We start from the raw sequence: 27,294 nt of genomic DNA on the forward strand, positions 1-27,294 counted from the left end.
TCCTGTGGTCGGAGATGTTGGGGGTTATATTAGTTATTGGAGAGGGGTTTGTCCTGTGGTCGGAGATGTTGGGGGTTATATTTGTTATTGGAGAGGGGTTTGTCCTGTGGTCGGAGATGTTGGGGGTTATATTAGTTATTGGAGAGTGGTTCGTCCTGTGATCGGAGATGTTGGGGGTTATAGTTGTTATTGGAGAGTGGTTCGTCCTGTGGTCGGAGATGTTGGGGGTTATATTAGTTATTGGAGAGGGGTTCGTCCTGTGATCGGAGATGTTGGGGGTTATATTTCTTATTGGAGAGGGGTTCGTCCTGTGGTCGGAGATGTTGGGGGTTATATTAGTTAGTGGAGAGGGGTTCGTCCTGTGGTCGGAGATGTTGGGGGTTATATTTGTTATTGGAGAGGGTTTCGTCCTGTGATCGGAGATGTTGGGGGTTATAGTTGTTATTGGAGAGGAGTTCGCCCTGTGGTCGGAGATGTTGGGGGTTATAGTTGTTATTGGAGAGGGGTTCGTCCTGTGGTCGGAGATGTTGGGGGTTATATTTGTTATTGGAGAGGGTTTCGTCCTGTGATCGGAGATGTTGGGGGTTATAGTTGTTATTGGAGAGGGGTTCGCCCTGTGGTCGGAGATGTTGGGGGTTATAGTTGTTATTGGAGAGGGGTTCGTCCTGTGGTCGGAGATGTTGGGGGTTATATTTGTTATTGGAGAGGGGTTCGTCCTGTGATCGGAGATGTTGGGGGTTATAGTTGTTATTGGAGAGTGGTTCGTCCTGTGGTCGGATATGTTGGGGGTTATATTTGTTATTGGAGAGGGGTTTGTCCTGTGGTCGAAGATGTTGGGGGTTATATTTGTTATTGGAGAGGGGTTCGCCCTGTGATCGGAGATGTTGGGGGTTATAGTTGTTATTGGAGAGGGGTTTGTCCTGTGGTCGGAGATGTTGGGGGTTATATTTGTTATTGGAGAGGGGTTCGTCCTGTGGTCGGAGATGTTGGGGGTTATATTAGTTATTGGAGAGGGGTTCGTCCTGTGGTCGGAGATGTTGGGGGTTATATTAGTTATTGGAGAGGGGTTCGTCCTGTGATCGGAGATGTTGGGGGTTATATTTCTTATTGGAGAGGGGTTCGTCCTGTGGTCGGAGATGTTGGGGGTTATATTAGTTAGTGGAGAGGGGTTCGTCCTGTGGTCGGAGATGTTGGGGGTTATATTTGTTATTGGAGAGGGTTTCGTCCTGTGATCGGAGATGTTGGGGGTTATAGTTGTTATTGGAGAGGAGTTCGCCCTGTGGTCGGAGATGTTGGGGGTTATAGTTGTTATTGGAGAGGGGTTCGTCCTGTGGTCGGAGATGTTGGGGGTTATATTTGTTATTGGAGAGGGTTTCGTCTGTGATCGGAGATGTTGGGGGTTATAGTTGTTATTGGAGAGGGGTTCGCCCTGTGGTCGGAGATGTTGGGGGTTATAGTTGTTATTGGAGAGGGGTTCGTCCTGTGGTCGGAGATGTTGGGGGTTATATTTGTTATTGGAGAGGGGTTCGTCCTGTGATCGGAGATGTTGGGGGTTATAGTTGTTATTGGAGAGTGGTTCGTCCTGTGGTCGGATATGTTGGGGGTTATATTTGTTATTGGAGAGGGGTTTGTCCTGTGGTCGAAGATGTTGGGGGTTATATTTGTTATTGGAGAGGGGTTTGTCCTGTGGTCGGAGATGTTGGGGGTTATATTAGTTATTGGAGAGTGGTTCGTCCTGTGATCGGAGATGTTGGGGGTTATAGTTGTTATTGGAGAGGGGTTCGTCCTGTGGTCGGATATGTTGGGGGTTATATTTGTTATTGGAGAGGGGTTAGTCTTGTGGTCGGAGATGTTGGGGGTTATATTTGTTATTGGAGAGGGGTTCGTCCTGTGGTCGGAGATGTTGGGGGTTATAGTTGTTATTGGAGAGGGGTTCGCCCTGTGGTCGGAGATGTTGGGGGTTATAGTTGTTATTGGAGAGGGGTTCGTCCTGTGTTCGGAGATGTTGGGGGTTATATTTGTTATTGGAGAGGGGTTCGTCCTGTGGTCGGAGATGTTGGGGGTTATAGTTGTTATTGGAGAGGGGTTCGTCCTGTGGTCGGAGATGTTGGGGGTTATAGTTGTTATTGGAGAGGGGTTCGTCCTGTGATCGGAGATGTTGGGGGTTATAGTTGTTATTGGAGAGGGGTTCGTCCTGTGGTCTGAGATGTTGGGGGTTATAGTTGTTATTGGAGAGGGGTTCGCCCTGTGATCGGAGATGTTGGGGGTTATATTTGTTATTGGAGAGGGGTTCGCCCTGTGATCGGAGATGTTGGGGGTTATATTTGTTATTGGAGAGAGGTTCGTCCTGTGGTCGGAGATGTTGGGGGTTATATTTGTTATTGGAGAGGGGTTCGTCCTGTGGTCGGAGATGTTGGGGGTTATAGTTGTTATTGGAGAGGGGTTCGCCCTGTGATCGGAGATGTTGGGGGTTATAGTTGTTATTGGAGAGGGGTTCGCCCTGTGATCGGAGATGTTGGGGGTTATAGTTGTTATTGGAGAGGGGTTCGCCCTGTGATCGGAGATGTTGGGGGTTATAGTTGTTATTGGAGAGGGGTTCGTCCTGTGGTCGGAGATGTTGGGGGTTATATTTGTTATTGGAGACGGGTTCGTCCGGTGGTCGGAGATGTTGGGGGTTCTTAACCTTCATCGTGTTACAGTATAACAATATGTCCGCAAACAGCCGCGTTTAATAAACAATAACGACAGCTGCCTAGCGCCCGTCCATCCCCCGCTCGCTGTTAACCATTTTCCTTTTCTGCAACTTTCTATTAATCTTTGTTTCAATGTCTCTGTTTGCTGTCAGCAAATGGAAACATTCTTATTTACATCCGGAGGCTGAAAAACCATCCTGATCTAATACTTCTCACAGCTGAGGGTTTGTTACAGTGTACCCAGTCTAGACAATCCTCTGTGACTGGACTCCAGACTGATACATTGTAACAAACTGTCAAGACAGGAGAGTTTTATGTTGCTGATGCATTTACCTGACTGATATAATGTAGCAACGGCTCAGCTGTGTGAGCAGGAGGGGGTTTCTGTCTCTGCTTGCTGTCAATGAATGGGAACATTCTTATTTACATCCAGACCTCTTGAACGTGGTCTATTAGAACATTTCAGAACCTGATTTCGTGGTTGGACTTTGGCGCGGTCTCCAACGTCTGGGTGATCAGATCAGGTCGGTAAATCTAAAAATAACTGGACCTCCAGTGCCCGCTCCGAGATGTGACGCAGCGGGGTCACCACAGGTCACAATGTGCCTGGAAAACGTACACGAGGCGGCGGATAATGCCAGGACGCCATATAATGTGGGGCCACTATTCAACAGGGGACGGCCGTCACTGACAATTCAACACTTAGGGCCCTATTAGATGGCAGATGTTCTTTCACGAACTGTGACGAGCGATGATTTAGCGAAAGACGGTCCCTTACACGTAACAATAAGCGCTGGCGATTTTCGCTGTTCAGTCGTTAGTGTGATCGTTACTCGTCCCTAATCTGATAAACACTGGAAGATTTCTGATAGACGAGGGGAGGAGGCGGCGACGATCGGTAGATCTGCTCGATCTACAGGAAACCCAGCGATCCCTCACTTATCCTCCGCTGTTGAGCGCGGTCACACATGGCGATTATTTCTTGCATTCTGATCTCTTCATTGTTTTCCCCTGTATCCTTCACCCATGATCTCTCCATTGTTGGCCCCTGTAGCCTCCGCCCCTGATCTCTCCATTGTTGGCCCCTGTAGCCTCCGCCCCTGATCTCTCCATTGTTGGCCCCTGTAGCCTCCGCCCCTGATCTCTCCATTGTTGGCCCCTGTAGCCTCCCCCCCTGATCTCTCCATTGTTGGCCCCTGTAGCCTCCGCCCCTGATCTCTCCATTGTTGGCCCCTGTACCCTCCGCCCCCGATCTCTCCATTGTTGGCCCCTGTAGCCTCCGCCCCTGATCTCTCCATTGTTGGCCCCTGTAGCCTCCCCCCCTGATCTCTCCATTGTTGGCCCCTGTAGCCTCCGCCCCTGATCTCTCCATTGTTGGCCCCTGTAGCCTCCGCCCCTGATCTCTCCATTGTTGGCCCCTGTAGCCTCCGCCCCTGATCTCTCCATTGTTGGCCCCTGTAGCCTCCGCCCCCGATCTCTCCATTGTTGGCCCCTGTAGCCTCCGCCCCCGATCTCTCCATTGTTGGCCCCTGTAGCCTCCGCCCCCGATCTCTCCATTGTTGGCCGCTGTAGCCTCCGCCCCCGATCTCTGCATTGTAGGCCCCCGTAGCCTCCGCCCCTGATCTCTCCATTGTTGGCCCCTGTAGCCTCCGCCCCGATCTCTCCATTGTCGGCCCCTGTAGCCTCCGCCCCCGATCTCTCCATTGTTGGCCCCTGTAGCCTCCGCCCCTGATCTCTCCATTGTTGGCCCCTGTAGCCTCCGCCCCTGATCTCTCCATTGTTGGCCCCTGTAGCCTCCGCCCCTGATCTCTCCATTGTTGGCCCCTGTAGCCTCCACCCCTGATCTCTCCATTGTTGGCCCCTGTAGCCTCCGCCCCTGATCTAGCCTCCGCCCCTGATCTCTCCATTGTTGGCCCCTGTAGCCTCCGCCCCCGATCTCTCCATTGTTGGCCCCCGTAGCCTCCGCCCCTGATCTCTGCATTGTTGGCCCCCGTAGCCTCCGCCCCTGATCTCTCCATTGTTGGCCCCTGTAGTCTCCGCCCCCGATCTCTCCATTGTTGGCCCCTGCAGCCTCTGCCCCTGATCTCTTCATTGTTGGTCCCTGTAGCCTCCGCCCCTGATCTCTCCATTGTTGGCCCCTGTAGCCTCCGCCCCTGATCTCTCCATTGTTGGCCCTTGTAGCTTCCGCCCCTGATCTCTCCATTGTTGGCCCCTGTAGCCTCCGCCCCCGATCACTTCATTGTTGGGCCCTGTAGCCTCCGCCCCCGATCTCTCCATTGTTGGCCCCTGTAGCCTCCGCCCCTGATCTCTCCATTGTTGGCCCCTGTAGCCTCCGCCCCCGATCTCTCCATTGTTGGCCCCTGTAGCCTCCGCCCCTGATCTCTCCATTGTTGGCCCCTGTAGCCTCCGCCCCTGATCTCTCCATTGTTGGCCCTTGTAGCCTCCGCCCCTGATCTCTCCATTGTTGGCCCCTGTAGCCTCTGCCCCCGATCTCTCCATTGTTGGCCCCTGTAGCCTCCGCCCCCGATCTCTCCATTGTTGGCCCCTGTAGCCTCCGCCCCCGATCTCTCCATTGTTGGCCCCTGTAGCCTCCGCCCCTGATCTCTCCATTGTTGGCCCTTGTAGCCTCCGCCCCCGATCTCTCCATTGTTGGCCCCTGTAGTCTCCGCCCCCGATCTCTCCATTGTTGGCCCCTGTAGCCTCCGCCCCTGATCTCTCCATTGTTGGCCCTTGTAGCCTCCGCCCCTGATCTCTCCATTGTTGGCCCCTGTAGCCTCTGCCCCTGATCTCTCCATTGTTGGCCCCTGTAGCCTCCGCCCCCGATCTCTCCATTGTTGGCCCCTGTAGCCTCCGCCCCCGATCTCTCCATTGTTGGCCCTTGTAGCCTCCGCCCCCGATCTCTCCATTGTTGGCCCCTGTAGCCTCCGCCCCTGATCTCTCCATTGTTGGCCCTTGTAGCCTCCGCCCCTGATCTCCATTGTTGGCCCCTGTAGCCTCCGCCCCCGATCTCTCCATTGTTGGCCCCTGTAGCCTCCGCCCCCGATCTCTCCATTGTTGGCCCCTGTAGCCTCCACCCCCGATCTCTCCATTGTTGGCCCCTGTAGCCTCCGCCCCTGATCTCTCCATTGTTGGCCCTTGTAGCCTCCGCCCCTGATCTCTCCATTGTTGGCCCCTGTAGCCTCCGCCCCCGATCTCTCCATTGTTGGCCCCTGTAGCCTCCGCCCCCGATCTCTCCATTGTTGGCCCCTGTAGCCTCCGCCCCCGATCTCTCCATTGTTGGCCCCTGTAGCCTCCGCCCCTGATCTCTCCATTGTTGGCCCTTGTAGCCTCCGCCCCCGATCTCTCCATTGTTGGCCCCTGTAGTCTCCGCCCCCGATCTCTCCATTGTTGGCCCCTGTAGCCTCCGCCCCCGATCTCTCCATTGTTGGCCCCTGTAGCCTCCGCCCCCGATCTCTCCATTGTTGGCCCCTGTAGCCTCCGCCCCTGATCTCTCCATTGTTGGCCCCTGTAGCCTCCGCCCCTGATCTCTCCATTGTTGGCCCCTGTAGCCTCCGCCCCTGATCTCTCCATTGTTGGCCCTTGTAGCCTCCGCCCCTGATCTCCATTGTTGGCCCCTGTAGCCTCCGCCCCCGATCTCTCCATTGTTGGCCCCTGTAGCCTCCGCCCCTGATCTCTCCATTGTTGGCCCCTGTAGCCTCCGCCCCTGATCTCTCCATTGTTGGCCCCTGTAGCCTCCGCCCCTGATCTCTCCATTGTTGGCCCCTGTTGCCTTTCTCCCCCTTCCGTAACCTCAATTCAGGCCATTTGCAGATCTCTGCTGATCCTGAAAAGACAGATGTTACCTAAGAAGATAAAACACTTACGGGTAAGTAGAGAAGCATCGCGTCCCCCTCCCCCATCACCCCAACAATATGTTTCCCAATTACTCATTCCCTGAAAGGAATTTAATTTGCAGACTGAGGAATTGATGAATAAGAAAGTCATAGAAAAGATGTCCCGTTACCCTGACCCCGATGACATCGCCGGCAGCCCCTGCGGCGCACTCCATGAATCCCTCACCTGCAGGATATTATGGGATCCGTGTAACGGACTCTCAGGGGCCTCGTTCCGATGCATACACCTTTACATGGCACATTCAGCATCAGACCTGCCAGGAGGAGCGGGCGACAGCGGAGCTCATGCTGCACCGGCCGGGATCGGAGGACGCGGACCGTTCAACCACTGAAGCTACACGCACACGTTGTATGTGGAAAATCTGCACCAAAACCGCAGGTAAAATCCGTCTATAGATCGACCGCGGCATCCAAGAGGATGACAGAGCGATCACAAGACGTCCCAAGGACTAGAGAAAGAAAGGTCATATAAAAAACAAACTACAGAAGTGCTTTTTATCCCCCCCCTCCAAAAATTTTACTAAAAGAGAATCAATAAGTCCCAAAATAAAACCAATGTAATAAACATCTCGTTCCGCAAAAATCACGCCAGTAAACAACGACGCAAAAATACGGCTCATGGAAAGCGCAAAGCAAAAACAAATAATAAAACATGAAAAACCTCTACATGTGGTAATAAAACATGAAAAACCTCTACATGTGGTAATAAAACATGAAAAACCTCTACATGTGATAATAAAACATGAAAAACCTCTACATGTGATAATAAAACATGAAAAACCTCTACATGTGGTAATAAAACATGAAAAACCTCTACATGTGGTAATAAAACATGAAAAACCTCTACATGTGGTAATACAGCATGAAAAACCTCTACATGTGATAATAAAACATGAAAAACCTCTACATATGTGGTAATAAAACATGAAAAACCTCTACATGTGATAATAAAACATGAAAAACCTCTACATGTGATAATAAAACATGAAAAACCTCTACATGTGGTAATAAAACATGAAAAACCTCTACATGTGGTAATAAAACATGAAAAACCTCTACATGTGATAATAAAACATGAAAAACCTCTACATGTGATAATAAAACATGAAAAACCTCTACATGTGGTAATAAAACATGAAAAACCTCTACATATGTGGTAATAAAACATGAAAAACCTCTACATGTGATAATAAAACATGAAAAACCTCTACATGTGATAATAAAACATGAAAAACCTCTACATGTGATAATAAAACATGAAAAACCTCTACATGTGGTAATAAAACATGAAAAACCTCTACATGTGGTAATAAAACATGAAAAACCTCTACATGTGGTAATAAAACATGAAAAACCTCTACATGTGGTAATAAAACATGAAAAACCTCTACATATGTGGTAATAAAACATGAAAAACCTCTACATGTGGTAATAAAACATGAAAAACCTCTACATGTGGTAATAAAACATGAAAAACCTCTACATGTGGTAATAAAACATGAAAAACCTCTACATGTGATAATAAAACATGAAAAACCTCTACATGTGATAATAAAACATGAAAAACCTCTACATGTGATAATAAAACATGAAAAACCTCTACATGTGGTAATAAAACATGAAAAACCTCTACATGTGGTAATAAAACATGAAAAACCTCTACATGTGGTAATAAAACATGAAAAACCTCTACATGTGATAATAAAACATGAAAAACCTCTACATGTGATAATAAAACATGAAAAACCTCTACATGTGATAATAAAACATGAAAAACCTCTACATGTGGTAATAAAACATGAAAAACCTCTACATGTGGTAATAAAACATGAAAAACCTCTACATGTGGTAATAAAACATGAAAAACCTCTACATGTGATAATAAAACATGAAAAACCTCTACACACGAGGCAATAGAACATGAAGGATTTACATTAATAATTGGCGCAAATGGCCACCCGGGTATTCATAAGATCTGTGTCCAGGGAATATGGGGGCAGCAGTTACCCACTCGGTTAACCCTTTGTAGGCCGCCTTGCAGCACCGTGGTCTTGGTATCATCCACAGACTATTATAGAAGTAAGTGACCCCCTATCTCTTGTGTACTGCAGACCCTTCATGCAGCATGTAGTTACTGGTCGGGATTCTGCACCGCTGCCTGTATCCTGCTGACGGTGACCCCGTATATCACCCCAATGTTCTATCTGAGCGAGCCCGATAATAACATTATAATAGACAGCCGCTATAAAGCTTCATCCGTGTATAGGGAAAAGTTCTGCAACGTCCTTTGTGATTCAATTCCTATCTATTTTCAAGATCTCTGCATGCGGTCAATGAATGGGAACATTCTAGACAATTCTCTGAACTAAGTGCAGCAGCACAAATCTCTCTCCTGAGAGTTTGTTACAATGTATAAGTGCAGCTAAAATGTATCAGTCTAGAGTCCAGTCACAGAGGATTGTCTAGACTGGATACATTGTAACACACTCTCAGCTGTGACAAGTATTAGGTCAGGATGGGTTTTTAGCTGCTGAAAATAAACAAGAATGTTCCCATTCACTGAAAGCAAGCAGAGATCTTGACAATTCTGATGAATTGAATCACCAAGAGGAGAATTAAGACTGGCGTTTCATTCTAAATTGCGCCAGAGTAAAATGTATTTCGAGGCGCGAATCTGTGGCCGTCCGTGCGCCAGAAAGTGAAATCTACTCCAATTTTCTGACATGATTGAAATGTGTCATCCCGCAGAGGGCCACGCCCCTTGCACTAAGCTCCACCCACTTTCAGTAAATTGCCGGTTTTTTTTTAAGGCATTTGCCGCTATTCTACGCCAAAAAAAGTCAATAATAAATGACCTCCAATGTTTATCAGAACTTTTCTTGATACAGTGGTAAAGATTTATCTACGGAGACCCCCTTAAGATTCCTCCGGAGACGTCGTGATCGCTCTAAGTGGCGAGATCTTGTTCTTACTCCACTGCAGGTAAATTAACTCTTTCCAATTCATTCCTTAACTGTATAATGCAGGTGTCCGCTCAGGTCACAAAGTGCTCTACAGCGAGCCACAAACTCAAACTTGCCTACCATTGTACTAGACTGCAAGCTCTTTGGTCCAGTACAACTTTCCTTCATTGAAAAGAAATATTGACATTTTCATATATGATTAGATCTCTCCTGCTGCTCTGCTGTGTGTGTCAGTATACACTGCAGTTCTGGCATTCTATTCATGAACCAGTATGCTCAGGATGAAGGACACAGCGACTATAATAATGACATAACAGTGGCGAAGCTGCGGCCGCGATTTACGGATGAATTCTGTAGTTATAGTGTAGGTGACTAAACAGCCGTCAAGCCCTTAACCCCAATCACAGGAAATGAAAGTCGTTTGTCAACAGCAGGTTACATGGCCACTTCCACTTACAAGTCATTACGCGGGATATTTTTGGCGTGAGCGTTGGATGGCGGTTTCCTCTTTCACTCACATTGATAAGCGCGTCGTCCTGCGACTTTTATTGTGAAACTATTCTGAACCTCCAAGAAAAATACAGAGGAAACTCCGACCCAAAGAATTAGGAAAAACAGAGTTCTCCATGGAAGGCAAATCCCCCGAGCATTCCTGCAGACCCCCTAGAGAATGGTCCAATCTCTACACTCAACTGCACAGTACCACTTCTCCTGTCCTGTATACTGGGTGTAATTCTCAGTATCTGTATTATTCTGTATATATGGACACTGCACAGTACCACTTCTCCTGTCCTGTATAGTGGGTGTAATTCTCAGTATCTGTATTATTCTGTATATACACTGCACAGTACCACTTCTCCTGTCCTGTATACTGGGTGTAATTCTCAGTATCTGTATTATTCTGTATATACACACTGCACAGTACCACTTCTCCTGTCCTGTATACTGGGTGTAATTCTCAGTATCTGTATTATTCTGTATATATGGACACTGCACAGTACCACTTCTCCTGTCCTGTATACTGGGTGTAATTCTCAGTATCTGTATTATTCTGTATATATGGACACTGCACAGTACCACTTCTCCTGTCCTGTATACTGGGTGTAATTCTCAGTATCTGTATTATTCTGTATATACACTGCACAGTACCACTTCTCCTGTCCTGTATACTGGGTGTAATTCTCAGTATCTGTATTATTCTGTATATACACACTGCACAGTACCACTTCTCCTGTCCTGTATACTGGGTGTAATTCTCAGTATCTGTATTATTCTGTATATATGGACACTGCACAGTACCACTTCTCCTGTCCTGTATACTGGGTGTAATTCTCAGTATCTGTATTATTCTGTATATATGGACACTGCACAGTACCACTTCTCCTGTCCTGTATAGTGGGTGTAATTCTCAGTATCTGTATTATTCTGTATATACACTGCACAGTACCACTTCTCCTGTCCTGTATACTGGGTGTAATTCTCAGTATCTGTATTATTCTGTATATACACACTGCACAGTACCACTTCTCCTGTCCTGTATACTGGGTGTAATTCTCAGTATCTGTATTATTCTGTATATATGGACACTGCACAGTACCACTTCTCCTGTCCTGTATACTGGGTGTAATTCTCAGTATCTGTATTATTCTGTATATATGGACACTGCACAGCACCACTTCTCCTGTCCTGTATACTGGGTGTAATTCTCAGTATCTGTATTATTCTGTATATATATACACTGCACAGTACCACTTCTCCTGTCCTGTATACTGGGTGTAATTCTCAGTATCTGTATTATTCTGTATATATGGACACTGCACAGTACCACTTCTCCTGTCCTGTATACTGGGTGTAATTCTCAGTATCTGTATTATTCTGTATATATATACACTGCACAGTACCACTTCTCCTGTCCGGTATACTGGGTGTAATTCTCAGTATCTGTATTATTCTGTATATATGGACACTGCACAGTACCACTTCTCCTGTCCTGTATACTGGGTGTAATTCTCAGTATCTGTATTATTCTGTATATATACACTGCACAGTACCACTTCTCCTGTCCTGTATACTGGGTGTAATTCTCAGTATCTGTATTATTCTGTATATATACACTGCACAGTACCACTTCTCCTGTTCTGTATACTGGGTGTAATTCTCAGTATCTGTATTATTCTGTATATATATACACACTGCACAGTACCACTTCTCCTGTCCTGTATACTGGGTGTAATTCTCAGCATCTGTATTATTCTGTATATATGGACACTGCACAGTACCACTTCTCCTGTCCTGTATACTGGGTGTAATTCTCAGTATCTGTATTATTCTGTATATATACACACTGCACAGTATCACTTCTCCTGTCCTGTATACTGGGTGTAATTCTCAGTATCTGTATTATTCTGTATATATATACACGGTACAGTACCACTTCTCCTGTCCTGTATACTGGGTGTAATTCTCAGTATCTGTATTATTCTGTATATATGGACACTGCACAGTACCACTTCTCCTGTCCTGTATACCTGGTATAATTACACTAAGTGGTACCGCGCACCCTCCGTACATACAGGAGAAGAGCGGTAAGTGGTACCCCGCACCCTCCGTACATACAGGAGAAGTGCGGTAAGTGGTACCGCGCACCCTCCGTACATACAGGAGAAGAGCGGTAAGTGGTACCCCGCACCCTCCGTACATACAGGAGAAGAGCGGTAAGTGGTACCCCGCACCCTCCGTACATACAGGAGAAGAGCGGTAAGTGGTACCCCGCACCCTCCGTACATACAGGAGAAGTGCGGTAAGTGGTACCGCGCACCCTCCGTACATACAGGAGAAGAGCGGTAAGTGGTACCCCGCACGCTCCGTACATACAGGAGAAGAGCGGTAAGTGGTACCCCGCACCCTCCGTACATACAGGAGAAGAGCGGTAAGTGGTACCCCGCACCCTCCGTACATACAGGAGAAGTGCGGTAAGTGTTACCGCGCACCCTCCGTACATACAGGAGAAGAGCGGTAAGTGGTACCCCGCACCCTCCGTACATACAGGAGAAGAGCGGTAATTGGTACCCCGCACCCTCCGTACATACAGGAGAAGAGCGGTAAGTGGTACCGCGCACCCTCCGTACATACAGGAGAAGAGCGGTAAGTGGTACCGCGAACCCTCCGTACATATAGGAGAAGAGCGGTAAGTGGTACCCCGCACCCTCCGTACATACAGGAGAAGAGCGGTAAGTGGTACCGCGCACCCTCCGTACATACAGGAGAAGTGCGGTAAGTGTTACCGCGCACCCTCCGTACATACAGGAGAAGAGCGGTAAGTGGTACCCCGCACCCTCCGTACATACAGGAGAAGAGCGGTAAGTGGTACCCCGCACCCTCCGTACATACAGGAGAAGAGCGGTAAGTGGTACCGCGCACCCTTCGTACATACAGAAGAGCGGTAAGTGGTACCGCGCACCCTCCGTACATACAGGAGAAGAGCGGTAAGTGGTACCCCGCACCCTCCGTACATACAGGAGAAGAGCGGTAAGTGGTACCCCGCACCCTCCGTACATACAGGAGAAGAGCGGTAAGTGGTACCCCGCACCCTCCGTACATACAGGAGAAGAGCGGTAAGTGGTACCCCGCACCCTCCGTACATACAGGAGAAGAGCGGTAAGTGGTACCGCGCACCCTCCGTACATACAGGAGAAGAACGGTAAGTGGTACCGCGCACCCTCCGTACATACAGGAGAAGAGCGGTAAGTGGTACCCCGCACCCTCCGTACATACAGGAGAAGAGCGGTAAGTGGTACCCCGCACCCTCCGTACATACAGGAGAAGAGCGGTAAGTGGTACCGCGCACCCTCCGTACATACAGGAGAAGAGCGGTAAGTGGTACCCCGCATCCTCCGTACATACAGGAGAAGAGCGGTAAGTGGTACCGCGCACCCTCCGTACATACAGGAGAAGAACGGTAAGTGGTACCGCGCACCCTCCGTACATACAGGAGAAGAGCGGTAAGTGGTACCCCGCACCCTCCGTACATACAGGAGAAGAGCGGTAAGTGGTACCCCGCACCCTCCGTACATACAGGAGAAGAGCGGTAAGTGGTACCGCGCACCCTCCGTACATACAGGAGAAGAGCGGTAAGTGGTACCCCGCACCTTCCGTACATACAGGAGAAGAGCGGTAAGTGGTACCCCGCACCCTCCGTACATACAGGAGAAGAGCGGTAAGTGGTACCCCGCACCCTCCGTACATACAGGAGAAGAGCGGTAAGTGGTACCCCGCACCCTCCGTACATACAGGAGAAGAGCGGAAAGTGGTACCCCGCACCCTCCGTACATACAGGAGAAGAGCGGTAAGTGGTACCCCGCACCCTCCGTACATACAGGAGAAGAGCGGTAAGTGGTACCCCGCACCCTCCGTACATACAGGAGAAGAGCGGTAAGTGGTACCCCGCACCCTCCGTACATACAGGAGAAGAGCGGTAAGTGGTACCGCGCACCCTCCGTACATACAGGAGAAGAGCGGTAAGTGGTACCCCGCACCTTCCGTACATACAGGAGAAGAGCGGTAAGTGGTACCCCGCACCCTCCGTACATACAGGAGAAGAGCGGTAAGTGGTACCCCGCACCCTCCGTACATACAGGAGAAGAGCGGAAAGTGGTACCCCGCACCCTCCGTACATACAGGAGAAGAGCGGAAAGTGGTACCCCGCACCCTCCGTACATACAGGAGAAGAGCGGTAAGTGGTACCCCGCACCCTCCGTACATACAGGAGAAGAGCGGTAAGTGGTACCCCGCACCCTCCGTACATACAGGAGAAGAGCGGTAAGTGGTACCCCGCACCCTCCGTACATACAGGAGAAGAGCGGTAAGTGGTACCGCGCACCCTCCGTACATACAGGAGAAGAGCGGTAAGTGGTACCCCGCACCCTCCGTACATACAGGAGAAGAGCGGTAAGTGGTACCCCGCACCCTCCGTACATACAGGAGAAGAGCGGTAAGTGGTACCGCGAACCCTCCGTACATACAGGAGAAGAGCGGTAAGTGGTACCGCGAACCCTCCGTACATATAGGAGAAGAGCGGTAAGTGGTGTTTGTGCATCATTTTAGAGAAGCAGAGATTCCTGATATGAGGTGATGGGTTAATGACTATGATTTTTGCTCTGGAGGTGACGGTGCGGGGAGGAGGCGTCCTTGGATCTGGACCAGCGCTGCCTTTGCCTGGATCATTTTGTGAATGGTTTGTTCCATTAATATTTTTTGACAGAGATTCCAGAATGGCTGAGCAGAGCCTGAATGATCCGGCGGCGCTGAACAGAGAGATCCCCCGGCACCGCGCTACACAACCCCCCAAATACATCAGTACTGACAGCGCAAGAAATAGTGCTGGGTGTTATAGAAACGCAGTTAACCCTTATTTAATTACAAGGCAAGGCAGAGCGTACTGAAACAAGCTGAGAGGATATTGCGTCAGACACTTCCCAGGAGCGGCTCAGTGAGGTCATCAGTTCCTAGTAAATTGATTCAGTTCAAAAAATATGTCTTCCCTGAGAGCAGAGGACGGGGAACCAGAACATAGTTAAATATTCCCTTCAGGATACGTTAATTTTACATATACAGGATAATATTATTTATCAGTGATGTCAGTAACAGGAGGCGGAGCTGTGACAACCTCTCACACATGATATACAGGCTGGTTGTCAGTAGTAATAGATGAATAGCTGTGACTGTATATAAGATGTGTGGATCTCATGTCTGATCACAATGTAATTATATTATATATCAGTGATATCAGTAACAGGGGGCGGGGCTGTGACAACCTCTCACACATGATATACAGGCTGGTTGTCGGTAGTAATAGATGAATAGCTGTGACTGTATATAAGATGTGTGGATCTCATGTCTGATCACAATCTAATTATATTATATATCAGTGATGTCAGTAACAGGGGGCGGGGCTGTGACAACCTCTCACACATGATATACAGGCTGGTTGTCAGTAGTAATAGATGAATAGCTGTGACTGTATATAAGATGTGTGGATCTCATGTCTGATCACAGTGTAATTATATTATATATCAGTGATGTCAGTAACAGGGGGCGGGGCTGTGACAACCTCTCACACATGATATACAGGCTGGTTGTCAGTAGTAATAGATGAATAGCTGTTACTGTATATAAGATGTGTGGATCTCATGTCTGATCACATGTAATTATATTATATATCAGTGATGTCAGTAACAGGGGGCGGGGCTGTGACAACCTCTCACACATGATATACAGGCTGGTTGTCAGTAGTAATAGATGAATAGCTGTTACTGTATATAAGATGTGTGGATCTCATGTCTGATCACAGTGTAATTATATTATATATCAGTGATGTCAGTAACAGGGGGCGGGGCTGTGACAACCTCTCACACATGATATACAGGCTGGTTGTCAGTAGTAATAGATGAATAGCTGTTACTGTATATAAGATGTGTGGATCTCATGTCTGATCACAATGTAATTATATTATATATCAGTGATGTCAGTAACAGGGGGCGGGGCTGTGACAACCTCTCACACATGATATACAGGCTGGTTGTCAGTAGTAATAGATGAATAGCTGTTACTGTATATAAGATGTGTGGATCTCATGTCTGATCACATGTAATTATATTATATATCAGTGATGTCAGTAACAGGGGGCGGAGAAGTGACAACCTCTCACACATGATATACAGGCTGGTTGTCAGTAGTAATAGATGAATAGCTGTTACTGTATATAAGATGTGTGGATCTCATGTCTGATCACATGTAATTATATTATATATCAGTGATGTCAGTAACAGGGGGCGGGGCTGTGACAACCTCTCACACATGATATACAGGCTGGTTGTCAGTAGTAATAGATGAATAGCTGTGACTGTATATAAGATGTGTGGATCTGATTGCTGTAGAGAAACTAACAATGTATTGGGACAGTTGTGAATGTTGGGTGGAGTTGTCCTTTAATTCTATATTTTTGTCTATTATGGACATGGAGCAGGACTTGATCTCTTCAGATCCGGGATAATCCCCCTCCCCCACCCCCCATTCTTGGCTCTGCTAGTTTTCCAGTAGATTCCACTACAATGTGTCAGGTTCAGTGTTTATGATCTGGGGTTCTGGGTAACAGATATGTGACGCTATATACTGTGTATCCACAAGGCGGAGGTGTGAGTAGGCAGAGCGCCATCCAGTGGTCAGGAGTCAGGATAATATTGATACAACATGAAGATAAGAATAACAACCAGATACAATGTAACAACATCGGAACTACAAGCCAGACTTTGCCCCCCACAACACTAATAAAGGGGGTATAGCAGAGGAAAATATGACCCCTCACCCCACAGGTCAGGCGCATCACCAGCAAATCCTCCAGTTAGGTAGTGGGATGAGTTATGACCCCCTTAACCCTTTCCATGTAAAAGCAAAACATCTCAGCAATGGAATGTTAGCAGTGCAAGGGTTACAATCTATACAAAGCAAGGAGCTGAGAGGGTTAAATCCCCCAATGAAAGGGTAAAAGTGCATGGAGGAGGGGGCACCTGTTATATACAGACTGTGTATGAATGCAGAAATGTATATAATACACCAGGTTCCCCTCTGATGTCCCTCAGCTCCTCTCTGATACCTCCAGCTCCCCTCTGATGTCCCCCAGCTCCTCTCTGATGTCCCCCAGGTCCCCTCTGATGTCCCCCAGCTCCTCTCTGATACCCCCAGCTCCCCTCTGACGTCACCTAGCTCCCCTCTGACGTCCCCCAGCTCCACTCTGACGTCCCCCAGCTCCACTCTGACGTCCCCCAGCTCCCCTCTGACGTCCCCCAGCTCACCTCTGACGTCCCCTAGCTCCTCTCTGATGTCCCCCAGCTCCTCTCTGATACCCCCAGCTCCCCTCTGATGCCCCCCAGCTCCCCTCTGATGCCCCCCAGCTCCCCTCTGATGCCCCCAGCTCCTCTCTGATACCCCCAGCTCCCTTCTAATGCCCGTTTCTCCCCTCTGATGTCCCCCAGCTCCCCTCTAATGTCCCCCAGCTCCTCTCTGATACCCCCAGCTCCCCTCTGATGCCCCCAGCTCCCCTCTGATGCCCCCAGCTCCCCTCTGATGCCCCCTGCTCCCCTCTGATGTCCCCCAGCTCCTCTCTGATACCCCCAGCTCCTCTCTGATACCTCCAGCTCCTCTGATACCCCCAGCTCCTCTCTGATACCCCCAGCTCCCCTCTGATGCCCCCAGCTCCCCTCTGATGTCCCCCAGCTCCTCTCTGATAGCGCCAGCTCCTCTCTAATACCCCCAGCTCCCCTCTGATGCCCCCAGCTCCCCTCTGATGCCCCCAGCTCCCCTCTGATGTCCCCCAGCTCCTCTCTGATGTCCCCCAGCTCCTCTCTGATACCCCCAGCTCCTCTCTGATACCCCCAGCTCCCCTCAGCTCCTCTCTGATGCCCCCAGCTCCTCTCTGATGCCCCCCAGCTCCTCTCTGATATCCCCAGCTCCCCTCTGATGCCCCCAGCTCCTCTCTGATATCCCCAGCTCCCCTCTGATGTTCCCCAGCTCCTCTCTGATACCTCCAGCTCCACTCTGATGCCCGTTTCTCCCATCTAATGCCACCAGCTCTCCTCTAATGTCCCCCAGCTCCTCTCTGATGCCCCCAGCTCCCCTCTGATGCCCCCAGCTCCCCTCTGATGTCCCCCAGCTCCTCTCTGATGCCCCCAGCTCCCCTCTGATGCCCCCAGCTCCCCTCTGATGTCCCCCAGCTCCTCTCTGATACCCCCAGCTCCTCTCTGATGCCCCCCCAGCTCCCCTCTGATGCCCCCAGCTCCCCTCTGATGCCCCCAGCTCCTCTCTGATGCCCCCAGCTCCCCTCTGATGCCCCCAGCTCCCCTCTGATGTCCCCCAGCTCCTCTCTGATACCCCCAGCTCCTCTCTGATACCCCCACCTCCTCTCTGATACCCCCAGCTCCTCTCTGATACCCCCAGCTCCCCTCAGCTCCTCTCTGATGCCCCCAGCTCCTCTCTGATGCCCCCAGCTCCTCTCTGATATCCCCAGCTCCCCTCTGATGCCCCCAGCTCCTCTCTGATATCCCCAGCTCCCCTCTGATGTTCCCCAGCTCCCCTCTGATGTTCCCCAGCTCCTCTCTGATGCCCGTTTCTCCCATCTAATGCCACCAGCTCTCCTCTGATGCCCCAAGCTCCCCTCTGATCCCCCCAGCTCACTTCTAATGCCCCAAGCTCCCCTCTGATGCCCCCAGCTCACTTCTAATGCCCCAAACTCCCCTCTAATGCCCCCATCTCGCCTCTGATACCCCCACCCCTTCTAATGCCCCCCGCTCCCCTCTGATACCCCAGCTTTTATCTAATGCCCCCAGCTCCCCTCTGATGCCCCCAGCTCCCCTGACAGTGATAGCAGAGGGATTCCTTCACTTCTCAGGCTTCTAATACGAGACCCTTCTTCACACTATATATAAATCCTATCACATGGGAGTGATACAACTTAAGGGCTGAAGGGGTTAAAAGTATAAAATAAATAAAAGTCATTCCAGTAAGAGGGACACCAGGAGCCAAGCACTGTGAGCCGGGCACTGAAAGGGTTAGTGCAGAGGAATGCTCCCAGGAGTCCTAGCAGGTAAGGGGTTACTAGAGAGAGAGGGGGGGGCTCTTCCAGCAGGTAAGGGGTTACTAGAGAGAGAGGGGGGGGGGTGGTTCCTCCAGCAGGACACTACTCCGGCAATGTTGGGGTTACCACAACAAAGCTTGACAGCAGTAAAAGGGTTAACAGCCAAAAAATGTGCGCGCGCGCCCCCCCCCCCATATTAACCCTTCATGCGGCACCTACCTCTTCCACAGTGAGCGGCATGCAGATCCGGTACTCCTTCAGCAGCATGATGACACTGACCGGGGGGAGCCCAGAGATGAGGGGGTGAAGACTGAGGACACCCCGGGATAATGCGGAGCCTCAGGCTGGAAGCATCCTCCTCCCCCACACAATATCCACGCGTGGAGACGATCCCTGCAGACCCCGATCTCTGTAGCCCCCGATCCCTGCAGACCCCGATCCCTGCAGACCCCGATCCCTGCAGCCCCCGATCCCTGCAGATCCCGATCTCTGCAGCACGAGCTCTGTGACCCCAGCAGATGATGCCGCCGCCGCCTCCTCAGTTCCTACATGAGTGGTAGTGACATCAGCAGAGGAAGGATGCACAGCCCAGACCAATGGGAGATCCGCCTGGTGTGGGGGCTGCAGCCTAGCGGGAGGGGGCCAGGGGTCAACTGGTGTCAGGGCTGCAGAGCCAGGAAATCTGCACCAGGTATCCCCACAACTGCACCCCTAGTATAGTCCTGTATATTACACTGCACTCCTACTATAGTCCTGTATATTACACTGCATCCCAAGTATAGTCCTGTATATTACACTGCACCCCAAATATAGTCCTGTATATTACACTGCACCCCTAGTATAGTCCTGTATATTACACTGCACCCCTAGTATAGTCCTGTATATTACACTGCACCCCAAGTATAGTCCTGTATATTACACTGCACCCCAAGTATAGTCCTGTATATTACACTGCCCCCCAAGTATAGTCCTGTATATTACACTGCACCCCAAGTATAGTCCTGTATATTACACTGCACCCCAAGTATAGTCCTGTATATTACACTGCCCCCCAAGTATAGTCCTCTATATTACACTGCCCCACAAGTATAGTCCTCTATATTACACTGCCCCCCAAGTATAGTCCTGTATATTACACTGCACCCCTAGTATAGTCCTGTATATTACACTGCCCCCCAAGTATAGTCCTCTATATTACACTGCCCCCCATGTATAGTCCTGTATATTACACTGCACCCCTACTATAGTCCTGTATATTACACTGCACCCCAAGTATAGTACTGTATATTACACTGCCCCCCAAGTAAAGTCCTGTATATTACACTGCACCCCTAGTGTAGTCCTGTATATTACACTGCACCCCTAGTATAGTCCTGTATATTACACTGCCCCCCAAGTAAAGTCCTGTATATTACACTGCACCCCTAGTATAGTCCTGTATATTACACTACACCCCAAGTAAAGTCCTGTATATTACACTGCACCCCTAGTATAGTCCTGTATATTACACTGCATCCCAAGTATAGTCCTTTATATTACACTGCACCCCTACTATAGTCCTGTATATTACACCGCACCTCCAAGTATAGTCCTGTATATTATATTACACTGCACCCCTAGTATAGTCCTGTATATTACACTGCTCCCCAAGTATAGTCCTGTATATTACACTGCTCCCCAAGTATAGTCCTTTATATTACACTGCACCCCAAGTATAGTCCTGTATATTACACTGCACCCCTAGTATAGTCCTGTCTGTTGCACTGCACCCAAAAGGATAGTCCTGTATAGTACACTGCATCCCAAGTATAGTCCTATATATTACTTCACCCCAAGTATAATCATGTATATTACATTGCTCCCCCAAGTATAGTCCTGTATATTACACTGCATCCCAAGTATAGTCCTGTATATTACACTACATCCCAAGTATAGTCCTGTATATTACAGTGCACCCCAAGTATAGTCCTGTATATTACACTGCACCCCTAGTATAGTCCTGTCTATTACACTGCACCCCTAGTATAGTCCTGTATATTACACTGCACCTCCAAGTATAGTCCTGTATATTACACTGCACCCCAAGTAAAGTCCTGTATATTACACTGCACCCCTAGTATAGTCCTGTATATTACACTGCATTCCAAGTATAGTCCTGTATATTACACTGCACCCCAAGTATAGTCCTGTATATTACACTGCACCCCAAGTAAAGTCCTGTATATTACACTGCACCCCTAGTATAGTCCTGTATATTACACTGCATCCCAAGTATAGTCCTGTATATTACACTGCACCTCTAGTATAGTCCTGTATATTACACTGCACTCCTAGTATAGTCCTGTATATTACACTCCATCCCAAGTATAGTCCTGTATATTACACTGCACCCCAAGTATAGTCCTGTATATTACACTGCACCCCAAGTAAAGTCCTGTATGTTACACTGCACCCCTAGTATAGTCCTGTATATTACACTGCTCCCCAAGTATAGTCCTGTATATTACACTACACCCCTAGTATAGTCCTGTATATTACACTGCACCCCAAGTAAAGTACTGTATATTACACTGCACCCCTAGTATAGTCCTGTATATTACACTGCACCCCTAGTATAGTCCTGTATATTACACTGCACCCCCAGGTATAGTCCTGTATATTACACTGCACCCCCAGGTATAGTCCTGTATATTACACTGCACCCCCATGTATAGTCCTGTATATTACACTGCCCCCCTAGTATAGTCCTGTGTATTATACTGCACCCCTACTATAGTCCTGTATATTACACTGCACCCCAAGTATAGTCCTGTATATTACACTGCACCCCTACTATAGTCCTGTATATTACACTGCACCTCCAAGTATAGTCCTGTATATTACACTGCACCCCTAGTTTAGCCCTGCATATTACACTGCACCCCTAGTTTAGTCCTGTATATTACACTGCACCCTTAGTATAGTCCTGTATATTACACTACACCCCTAGTATAGTCCTGCATATTACACTGCACCCCTAGTATAGTCCTGTATATTACACTGCACCCCTAGTATAGTCCTGTATATTACACTGCACCCCTGCTATAGTCCTGTATATTACACTGCACCCCACGTATAGTCCTGTATATTACACTGCATCCCAAGTAAAGTCCTGTATATTACACTGCACCCCTAGTATAGTCCTGTATATTACACTACACCCCAAGTAAAGTCCTGTATATTACACTGCACCCCTAGTATAGTCCTGTATATTACACTGCACCCCTACTATAGTCCTGTATATTACACTGCACCTCCAAGTATAGTCCTGTATATTATATTACACTGCACCACAAGTATAGTCCTGTATATTAGACTGCACCCCTAGTAAAGTCCTGTATATTACACTGCACCACTAGTATAGTCCTGTATATTACACTGCACCCCTAGTATAGTCCTGTATATTACACTGCTCCCCAAGTATAGTCCTGTATATTACACTGCACCCCAAGTATAGTCCTGTATATTACACTGCATCCCAAGTATAGTCCTGTATATTACACTGCTCCCCAAGTATAGTCCTGTATATTACACTGCATCCCAAGTATAGTCCTGTATATTACACTGCACCCCAAGTATAGTCCTGTATATTACACTGCATCCCAGGTATAGTCCTGTATATTACACTGCACCCCAAGTATAGTCCTGTATATTACACTGCCCCCCAAGTATAGTCCTGTATATTACACTGCTCCCCAAGTATAGTCCTGTATATTACACTGCATCCCAAGTATAGTCCTGTATATTACACTGCACCCCTAGTATAGTCCTGTATATTACACTGCACCCCCAAGTATAATCATGTATATTACATTGCACCCCCAAGTATAGTCCTGTATATTACACTGCTCCCCAAGTATAGTCCTGTATATTACACTACACCACTAGTATAGTCCTGTATATTACACTGCACCCCAAGTATAGTCCTGTATATTACACTGCTCCCCAAGTATAGTCCTGTATATTACACTACACCACTAGTATAGTCCTGTATATTACACTGCACCCCTAGTTTAGTCCTGTATATTACACTGCCCCCCAAGTATAGTCCTCTATATTACACTGCCCCCCAAGTATAGTCCTCTATATTACACTGCCCCCCAAGTATAGTCCTGTATATTACACTGCACCTCTGCTATAGTCCTGTATATTACACTGCCCCCCATGTATAGTCCTGTATATTACACTGCACCCCTACTATAGTCCTGTATATTACACTGCACCCCAAGTATAGTACTGTATATTACACTCCACCCCTAGTATAGTCCTGTATATTACACTGCACCCCTAGTGTAGTCCTGTATATTACACTACTCCCCAAGTAAAGTCCTGTATATTACACTGCACCCCTAGTATAGTCCTGTATATTATACTGCATCCCAAGTATAGTCCTGTATATTACACTGCACCCCTACTATAGTCCTGTATATTACACTGCCCCCCTAGTATAGTCCTGTATATTACACTGTGCCCCTAGTATAGTCCTGCATATTACACTGCACCTCCAAGTATAGTCCTGTATATTACACTGCACCCCTACTATAGTCCTGTATATTACACTGCACCCCAAGTATAGTCCTGTATATTACACTGCTCCCCAAGTATAGTCCTGTATATTACACTGCTCCCCAAGTATAGTCCTGTATATTACACTGCTCCCCAAGTATAGTCCTTTATATTACACTGCACCCCAAGTATAGTCCTGTATATTACACTGCACCCCTAGTATAGTCCTGTCTGTTGCACTGCACCCAAAAGGATAGTCCTGTATAGTACACTGCATCCCAAGTATAGTCCTGTATATTACACTGCACCCCTAGTATAGTCCTGTATATTACACTGCACCCCTAGTATAGTCCTGTATATTACACTGCCCCCAAGTATAGTCCTGTATATTACACTGCATCCCAAGTATAGTTCTGTATATTACACTGCATCCCAAGTATAGTCCTGTATATTACACTGCACCCCAAGTATAGTCCTGTATATTACACTGCACCCCAAGTATAGTCCTGTATATTACACTGCACCCCTAGTATAGTCCTGTATATTACACTGCACCCCTAGTATAGTCCTGTATATTACACTGCACCCCTAGTATAGCCCTATATATTACACTGCACCCCTAGTATAGTCCTGTATATTACACTGCACCCCTAGTAGTCCTGTATATTACACTGCCCCCTAAGTATAGTCCTGTATATTACACTGCCCCCAAGTATAGTCCTGTATATTACACTGCACCCCTACTATAGTACTGTATATTACACTGCACCCCTAGTATAGTCCTGTATATTACACTGCACCCCTAGTATAGTCCTGTATATTACACTGCCCCCCCACAGGTATAGTCCTGTATATTACACTGCACCCCTACTATAGTGCTGTATATTACACTGCACCCCTGCTATAGTCCTGTATATTACACTGCACCCTTAGTATAGTCCTGCATATTACACTGCACCCCTAGTATAGACCTGTATATTACAGTGCACCCCTAGTATAGTCCTGTATATTGCACTGCACCCCTAGTATAGTCCTGCATATTACACTGCACCCCTAGTATAGTCCTGTATATTACACTACACCCCAAGTAAAGTCCTGTATATTACACTGCACCCCAAGTATAGTCCTGTATATTACACTGCACCCCAAGTATAGTCCTGTATATTACACTGCACCCCTGCTATAGTCCTGTATATTACACTGCACCCCTACTATAGTCCTGTATATTACACTGCACCCCAAGTATAGTCCTGTATATTACACTGCACCCCAAGTATAGTCCTGTATATTACACTGCACCACTACTATAGACCTGTATATTACACTGCACCTCCAAGTATAGTCCTGTATATTATATTACACTGCACCCCAAGTATAGTCCTGTATATTACACTGCACCCCTAGTATAGTCCACTATATTACACTGCACCACTCGTATATTTCTGTATATTACACTGCACCCCTAGTATAGTCCTGTATATTACACTGCACCCACAAGTATAGTCCTGTATATTACACTGCACCCCAAGTATAGTCCTGTATATTACACTGCCCCCCAAGTATTATCCTGCATATTACACTGCACCCCTAGTATAGACCTGTGTATTACAGTGCACCCCTAGTATAGTCCTGTATATTGCACTGCACCCCTAGTATAGTCCTGCATATTACCCTGCACCCCTAGTATAGTCCCGCATATTACACTGCACCCCTAGTATAGTCCTGTATATTACACTGCACCCCTAGTATAGTCCTGTATATTACACTGCACCCCTAGTTTAGCCCTGCATATTACACTGCACCCCTAGTTTAGTCCTGTATATTACACTACTCCCCAAGTATAGACCTGTATATTACACTGCACCCCTAGTATAGTCCTGTATATTACACTGTACCCCTAGTATAGTCCTGTATATTACACTGCACCCCTAGTTTAGCCCTGCATATTACACTGCGCCCCTAGTATAGTCCTGTATATTACACTGCGCCCCTAGTTTAGCCCTGCATATTACACTGCACCCCTAGTTTAGTCCTGTATATTACACTGCACCCGTAGTATAGACCTGTATATTACACTGCACCCCTAGTATAGTCCTGTATATTACACTGCACCCCTAGTATAGTCCTGTATATTACACTGCTCCCCAAGTATAGTCCTGTATATTACACTACACCCCTAATATAGTCCTGTATATTACACTGCACCCCTGCTATAGTCCTGTATATTACACTGCACCCCTGGTATAGTCCTGTATATTACACTGCACCCCAAGTATAGTCCTGTATATTACACTGCGCCCCTAGTATAGTCCTGCATATTACACTGCGCCCCTAGTATAGTCCTGCATATTACACTGCACCCCTAGTATAGTCCTGTATATTACACTGCACCCCTAGTATAGTCCTGTATATTACACTGGCCCCCCAAGTATAGTCCTGTATATTACACTGCACCCCTAATATAGTCATGTATATTACATTGCATCCTTAGTATAGTCCTGTATATTACACTGCACCCCTACTATAGTCCTGTATATTACACTGCACCCCTACTATAGTCCTGTATATTACACTGCACCCCTAGTATAGTCCTGTATATTACACTGCCCCCAAGTATAGTCCTGTATATTACACTGCATCCCATGTATAGTCCTGTATATTACACTGCACCCCTACTATAGTCCTGTATATTACACTACACCCCAAGTAAAGTCCTGTATATTACACTGCACCCCAAGTATAGTCCTGTATATTACACTGCACCCCAAGTATAGTCCTGTATGTTACACTGCACCCCTAGTATAGTCCTGTATATTACACTGCACCCCTAGTATAGTCCTGTATATTACACTTCATCCCTAGTATAGTCCTCCTGTATATTACACTGCATCCCAAGTATAGTCCTGTATATTACACTGCACCCCAAGTATAGTCATGTATATTACACTGCACCCCCAGGTATAGTCCTGTATATTACACTGCACCCCAAGTATAATCATGTATATTACACTGCACCTCCAAGTATAGTCCTGTATATTACACTGCATCCCAAGTATAGTCCTGTATATTACACTGCACCCCTACTATAGTCCTGTATATTACACTGCACCCCTACTATAGTCCTGTATATTACACTGCACCCCAAGTATAGTCCTGTATATTACACTGCACCCCAAGTATAGTCCTGTATATTACACTGCACCCCTAGTATAGTCCACTATATTACACTGCACCACTAGTATATTTCTGTATATTACACTGCACCCCTAGTATAGTCCTGTATATTACACTGCCCCCCTAGTATTGTCCTGTATATTACACTGCTCCCCAAGTATAGTCCTGTATATTACACTGCACCCCTAGTATAGTCCTGTCTGTTGCACTGCACCCAAAAGGATAGTCCTGTATATTACACTGCCCCCCAAGTATAGTCCTGTATATTACACTGCACCCCTAGTATAGTCCTGTATATTACACTGCACCCCTAGTATTGTCCTGTATATTACACTGCTCCCCAAGTATAGTCCTGTATATTACACTGCACCCCACGTATAGTCCTGTATATTACACTG

At 47.7% G+C, this 27,294-nt stretch overlaps 1 protein-coding gene across 1 annotated transcript in view; it reads right to left on the reverse strand.

Moving 5' to 3' along the window:
* The window catches only part of PITPNC1 (phosphatidylinositol transfer protein cytoplasmic 1), a 109,854-nt gene extending 90,105 nt beyond the window's left edge, over positions 1-19,749 (reverse strand). The window contains exon 1 of the mRNA XM_075845917.1: positions 19,397-19,749. Coding sequence (XP_075702032.1) covers positions 19,397-19,444 — 48 coding nt within the window. The 5' untranslated portion in view covers positions 19,445-19,749. The remainder of the gene's footprint in view (positions 1-19,396) is intronic.
* Positions 19,750-27,294: the final 7,545 nt, after the last annotated feature.

Source organism: Rhinoderma darwinii, chromosome 13 (assembly GCF_050947455.1).
Source record: "Rhinoderma darwinii isolate aRhiDar2 chromosome 13, aRhiDar2.hap1, whole genome shotgun sequence".
Taxonomy (NCBI): domain Eukaryota; kingdom Metazoa; phylum Chordata; class Amphibia; order Anura; family Rhinodermatidae; genus Rhinoderma; species Rhinoderma darwinii.